Source organism: Bufo bufo, chromosome 4 (genome assembly GCF_905171765.1).
Source record: "Bufo bufo chromosome 4, aBufBuf1.1, whole genome shotgun sequence".
NCBI classification, from domain to species: Eukaryota; Metazoa; Chordata; class Amphibia; order Anura; family Bufonidae; genus Bufo; species Bufo bufo.
Window position 1 is genome coordinate 620,299,728 of NC_053392.1, and position 7,167 is coordinate 620,306,894.

The following is a 7,167-nucleotide window of genomic DNA, read 5'->3' on the forward strand; positions in this document are numbered from 1 at the left end:
ATGTAGTAGGGAGCGGGAAAAATATTCCAAATAGGGTAGAATTGGGAAAAAATGCAATTCTGATAAAGGCTTTAATTTTTTTACACTGTACACTATGCGGTAAAATTGACCTGGTATCTTCATTCTCCAGGTCAGTACGGTTCCAATGATACCTAGACTTGTGAAATTTTTCTTGCTTTTTAATACTGAAAAAAAAATGTAAACTGAGGAAATCTTTTTTTTTTCATAACCATATTCTGACCCTTATAACTTTTTTGTAGCTATGTGTACGGGGCTGTATGAGGGCTCAATTTTTTGTGGGATGATCTGTTCTTTTCATTGATACCAATTTTAAGTGTGTGCGACTTTTTGATCACTTTTTATAAAAAAATTATTGGGCAGTTGAAGTGACAAAAAATGGCAAATTGGCATTTTTATTTTTTTTCCCGCTACGCCATTTGCCGTATGCCATTAATATTGTTATATTTTAATAGTATGGGCATTTTTGCACGCGGCGATGCCCATGATGTTTTTTTTTTATTGGTTAAGTATTTTTATTTTAAGGAAAGGGGGGTGATTTTAACTTTTTTTTTTTGTAAAAACTTTTTTTTTTACTTTTTTAAGTCACCTTGGGTGACAATACCTGGCAATCATTCGATTGCCCATAGTATTCAGTGATGGCTAAATAGCCATCATTGAAGACTTAATTTGCACTATATCAATACAAGGCTGCCACCTAGTGGCCTGTATTGATATATACATCTAATTGACTCTAAAGCCTGCTTGAGGCTTTGGTCAATTAGCACAAGGTAACAAGTCCCCCGATCTCAGCCGGGGAACGCTGTTACCGGACCGGAAGTGTACGACTTCCAGTTCCGGTCTGCGCAGATGCGGTGGTCACATTTGACCGCGGCATCTGAAAGGTATGATGTATGCAATCAGCCTTATGACTGATCGCATACATGTGCCGCGGGTCTCCGCTATTTAATATAGCAGAGACCCTGCGGTAAGGCGCCCGCTGCACGCGCGAGCGGGCGCCATGTTTAGGGATCGGACCCATGACATACAGCTACGTCATATGTTCTTAAAGGGTTAAAGGGAATGTATCCTCAAAAACGTAATGTTATATTAAAGGGAACCTGTCACCATGAAGTGGGATTCATCATAACCTTTAGTTTATTAATTAAAATCTCTGCTCTTTCTGAGCTCAGCGGCCAAGCGGGAGGGCAGCCTCCCCTGTATAAGTATGTATATATAGATGGCTGTCAATCATTGATAGGACTGCCCACTTGACTATTCAGCTAAGAAAGAGCAGAAATTTGAATTATTAAAATTCAAGTTACATTGAAACGTTTCCCATCGTATGACACTAGTGGAACATGAAGAGAGAACACCAGGAAAACTAATATTGACAAAGAGTAAACTGCTGGTGGTGCTTGATATCACAATCTAAAGGGCCCATTGGGTTTTTTCCTTGTAGAGTCAATGGTCAGCCCACCCCTGGGAGGGATGTCCACCAGCCTAGACTCTAAAATCCACCCCCGGCTTTAAGAATAGGTTTGATGATTGGTCTCTCTCTGTATTCAGGCTACCATGCAGCATTTGCTCCCACTCCTATCTATTATATACTGTGCAATTTTTGTGGACTTTCTTGAATGTTTTTAAACTTTAAACTGTTGTATGGTCTGGATAGAATCTCTATCTCTATAAGGGTTTATTTTCTGGGACTTCTACAGAGAAAGATCTCATGAACAGTATGGGAAAAAAATACTAAGACTAGCGCTTCATACACTGGTCTAAGGAAAGTCTGCTAGCATAAAACCAACCATAATTCTTAAATTTTGCCCAAAATGGGTCTTGGAAAAATTGACCCCCCCCCCCCCCCCCCCCCCCCATGGTGTTTTCTATGGTCTTTCTTCCTTTTATTTATTTTTACCAGTATATATGAAATTGTACAATATCTGGTTTTCTTACATTTCCTACATCCTCTGTTTCCTGGCTTGATATTGTCTCAATAAAGCTTCAATGCTTAAAGCTTCAATGCTTAATAAAAAAAGGTGTATTAGGTTATCTGGGAAAAATAGGAATTTTTGTTTTGTTTTCCAGGTGAAGACGGGATGAGCGACTCCCATCAACATCTCCATTTATCTCCTTATCATGAAGCAGAAGATAACAATAACACACAAGCTAATTCAATTACTCCTAATGTACCCTCAGTCCTTTATAGCGGAGATCTATCCACTGATACCACTGCTCACACTAAACCTTCATCTAATCAATCACTGATTGGCAAACAAATAACTGGACATAAATGGGAGGAAATATTTTCATATGGGAAACAGTTTAAAAAGAAATCTAATCTTTCTTTGCATGAGAGAAATCACAGAGATAAAGGGTCATTTTCATGCTCAGAATGTGGAAAATCATTTACAAGGAAATTCAATCTACTTGGACATCAAATAATTCACACAGGAGAGAAGCCGTATTCATGTTCGGAATGTGGGAAATGTTTTAGTCGGAAAGCAGATTTCGATAGACATCATAGAACTCACACTGGAGAGAAACCTTTTCTATGTTCAGAATGTGGGAAAAGTTTTATTCAAAAATCTGATTTTGATAGACATCAGAGAACTCACACAGGGGAAAAGCCATATTCATGCTCAGAATGTGGGAAATGTTTTAGTCAGAACTCGCATCTTGTGGAACATCTACGAGTCCACACAAGAGAGAAGCCATTTTCATGTTCTGAATGTGGAACACGTTTTAGCCATAAATCAGCTATGATGCATCATCAGCGAACTCACAAAAGAGAGAAGACATTTCTATGCTCAGAATGTGGAGCATGTTTTGCAGATAACATAGCTCTTCACGATCATCAGATTTCACAGTATGGAAAATGTTTTAGTCAAAAATCAGATCTTGATAGGCATCAGAGAACTCACACAGGGGATAAACCATTTTCCTGTTCTGAATGTGAGAAGTGTTTTAGTCGGAAATCATCTCTTGTGGAACATCTAAGAATTCACACAGGAGAGAAGCCATTTTCATGCTCAGAATGTGGGAAATGTTTTAGTCAAAAACTGTATTTTGATATACACCAGAGAACTCACACAGGGGAGAAACCGTTTTCATGCTCAGAATGTGGCAAATGTTTTAGTCTAAAATTATATCTTGTTCGACATCAGAGAACTCACACAGGGGAGAAGCCATTTTCATGTTCTGAATGTGAGAAGTGTTTTAGTCGGAAATCATCTCTTGTGGAACATCTAAGAGTTCACACAGGAGTGAAGCCGTTTATATGTTCAGAGTGTGGGAAGTGTTTTAGTCAAAAATTATATCTTCATAGACATCAGAAAACTCACACAAAGGAGAAGCCATTTTCATGCTCAGAATGTGGAAAATGTTTCATTCAAAAGTCCGATCTTGATAGACATCAGAGAACTCACACAGGAGATAACCCATTTTTATGTCCTGAATGTGGGAAAAGTTTTAGCCAGAAATCAAATCTTGTGGAACATCTAAGAATTCACACGGGAGAGAAGCCGTTTTCATGCTCAGATTGTGGAACATGTTTTACCCATAAATCAGCTCTGCTTCATCATCGGAGAACTCACACAGGAGAGAAGCCATTTCTATGTTCAGAATGTGGGAAATGTTTTAGTAAAAAATCCGGTCTTGATAGACATCAGAAAACTCACAAAGGTGAGAAACCATTGTAATGTTCGGATTGTAAGAAATGTGGCAGGTGTGGAGCTTCAGGTCCCTTTCCCACGCATGATCTGGATTGTATCCGGATCTGTTCAGGAAAAAACTGATGGTTTTGACCGCACATTCAGTCAGTTTTGTCTATGATTGTGTTGAGTGTTTCAGTTTTATTTCACGCGGATCAGTTTTTAATGCGTTTTTTACGCACATAAAAAAAAACCCTGAAGAATAATGATCTATATCTCCTAGCAATCATCAGTGAAAAATGCATTGCATCTGGATGCAATGCGTTTTTCACGGAAGCCCCCTTCACTTCTACGGGGCTAGGGCTGCATGAAAAAAATGCTGAATATAGAACATGCTGCGATTTTCAGGTATCGCAGAGATGATGTGTGAAAAACAACGCTCACGTACACAGACCTATAGAAATGAATGGGTCAGGATTCATGCATTGCACCTGCACGGAAAACTCGCTCGTTTGGCGTTATTGTGGGAACAGCTGCCTAAAGGGGGCTGCACACGATACGGATTATGTGCATATCTTTGCTTGGATTTCGTGCAGAAAAACCGCAGTGTAATGCAGTACCAGCAAAGTGAAGGAGATTTGACCAATCTCATGGTTGCTTTTTTTTTTCTTAGTAGCAGAAATTGACTTGTTGAGCGGATTTTTAAACCTGCAGCATGCCATTCCGCACCTTCTGTAGAGTGGGATTTCCCCCTAGACTCTGATGGAGACTCCGCACCAAAAACTGCATTCCAAGCTGCACAAAGAATGCACCAAAGCCGCGATAAATAGGGCGGACTTATGTGCGGTTTTTGGTGCAGATTTCTTGTGGATTTTCTGATGTATGCATTACACTTTATTACACAAACCTTATACACTATACTATACTATGCAATATAACAAATAATACGAGTCACACGTCCTCTGATCATCAACTCATCTGTACCAGCCGCATCTTATTTCTAAAGGATCCTTGTTGATGACACTCAGACCAACAGTAGACATTTTGGCGGTCATTTATTAAGACTGGTCTTGATCCCCTTGCGCTGGCGGTGGATGTGCTAAAGTTATGTAGAGGCGCAGGCCTCTACATAGCTTTGGGGCTTGGTGCTGCTGGCCGTGTCACATGCTTTAAACTACGCCAGATCCCTTGCTGGTGTAGGTTAAGATAATTTTCGATGCCATAAACTGGCGTGGTAAATGGTGAATGAGGCAGACCGGCCGGCCCTCTTCCCTGTCCCCTCGGAAAAGTTGCAAATTCGGCCGCAAAACCCCTTTACCCTAAAATGTGGTGTGATACAAATAATAAATGCCCCTCCTATGTATGCATCATAGTAGGAACATATCCAGAACATAGGGGGTAACTAGTACATCAGTTGGGGTCCCCATTGATCAAGAGAACGGGAGCCTCATACACTGCAGGGCCCCCAAAATGAACAAGGCTGCAGAATGGGTCGGGGCGTGCCAGAAATAGCCGACAACAGTTCTTAGCTACCTCCAGTATTGCAGTGTATGGTTAACTCTTTAATCACCAAGCCAATTCCCATGTTTTGGAAAATATACTCTTTTTGGGGGGGAAGGAGGGATTGAAAAATGAAAAAGAAAATGCAATATTTTTGTGTTTATGGCATTGATTGTGCACTAGAAATGACATGACTACCGGCTTATTTATTGGTATGATTATGCCGACACCAAAGGTGTTTAGTTTTTATGTTTTACTACTTTAAAAAAATAAATCCTTTAAAAGATATGATTTGCTTCGTCACTTACTAACAACCATAACTTTTTATATTTCAGTCTACAGAGCTGTTTGAGAGCATGATATTTGTGGGGCGAGCTGTAGTTTTTATTGGTACCATTTTGGGGCACACGTGGCCTTTTGATCACTTTTTATTAAACTTTTTGGGGGATTGAGGTGACCAAAGATCTACATTTACAGTGGTCAGCTCGGGAGGAGGTGATGCTGCTGCTGCTCTTGGAGCAGTCTCAAAAGCTGTGAGACCAAGGGCCAACTTGGGTGGTTGTAATGGAGGCGGCAGTAATATTGTGACTGTCGCTGGTGGTGGCTCTGTGTGGGTAACTCCCATGTGAGAATTTTTCTCTAGGGGGCCAGCTGGCAAAACCATCACAGTGTGCAAGCTCTGCAGGCAGAAAATAAGATGTCTATTCAAGTACAAATGTACTCAGAATTGAGAAAGCTCGTTGGAAGAACGATTGAAACGTTTTCAAGAAATCTACAGTAAGTCCAGTTGCCTTCATTTATTCTTAACAGATATACCATGACCTGGATAAATGAGAACCTTCACAGACAAGTACAAATGTAGAAACTACAGTTTTCCTTCTGCACATGAGGTGGAATCACCTGTTCACGTGGAAAAATTGAACTGTCCACCTTATTCCTGTCATCATTCTAGTAGCCAGGCCACCTCCACAAGTGGTACAGTGTTGTGGCCCTCTTCATTGTCAACATCATCAGCTAATGCTTCTTCTGCTCCATCTATTTCTCCTCATCTTCTACTCCATCGAAAGTCATCCATAACAGAATGTGTGTGCAGGAAACAACAATACTCGCCCAGTAATCCACTTGTGTGCCACTGGACTCCTCCCAGCTGGACAAATTTGTGCCAATGCAGTCGCTACTGCACCTCTTAGTTGACTCCACTACTTTTAAGCACCCGATGGCGTGGGATCCTTGTCATGTACTCTCACAGGGCAGGGAAGTGGACCGCTCATTGGAATTGTTGCTGTATGACAATGGGACACTACGTCTTTCAATGCAGACTGGGACAATGTTTTGCAAGGTAAGGGCAATGCTGCAGTGACCTGGCCACTTTGTGTCACATGACAGGTAGGGGGGGGGGGGGGGGGAGTCATTGCTGCGGCTAGTCATTGGCTGCAGTGACGTCAATGCGAATATTGACACAGCAGTGGCTGGGTATATGTGATACAGTGGTCTGGCTTTAATAAGAGCCTGCTTCAGTGAGCCAGACATACAGGAGTATGCTGAATATCAGGATCCAAAGTTGCCCTACTGCTGACACTGAGGCAGGCGAATTGAAAGGAAGGCCAATCATTATGGCTGTACAGTTTTTTATGTGAACATCACTCGTCAAGGATGGTAGTGGACTGCTGCATGCAGCTGGCTGGACTGTTTGACTTCACCCTAAAGTGTACCTCCAATTACATTTTTTTTTGCTATTTAATTACTATTCTCAGGCTGAACAACTTTCCCTATTACCTATCTACCTGTTACCAGCTGTTCCCCCATTGTACCATCAACCAGAAGGTTTCTATTTGTTCAATCAGTACTCATCGTCAAGTACACCTAAAAGTTTAGATACCAGCCTAAAAGTTAGGGCTCGTTCACACGACCGTGCCATTTTTTGCGGTCCGCAAAAAATGGATACCCCCCGTGTACCTTCCGCAATTTGCAGAACGGAACAGGAGGTCCATTATAGAAATGCCTATTCTTGTCCGCG

General features: G+C 41.3%; 1 protein-coding gene across 1 annotated transcript in view; it reads left to right on the forward strand.

Annotated features, from left to right (window-relative positions):
* The window catches only part of LOC120999680 (gastrula zinc finger protein XlCGF26.1-like), a 53,687-nt gene extending 49,732 nt beyond the window's left edge, over positions 1 to 3,955 (forward strand). Inside the window, exon 3 of the mRNA XM_040430698.1 lies at positions 2,086 to 3,955. Within this exon, the coding sequence (XP_040286632.1) occupies positions 2,086 to 3,698 (1,613 nt within the window). The 3' untranslated portion in view covers positions 3,699 to 3,955. The remainder of the gene's footprint in view (positions 1 to 2,085) is intronic.
* Positions 3,956 to 7,167: the final 3,212 nt, after the last annotated feature.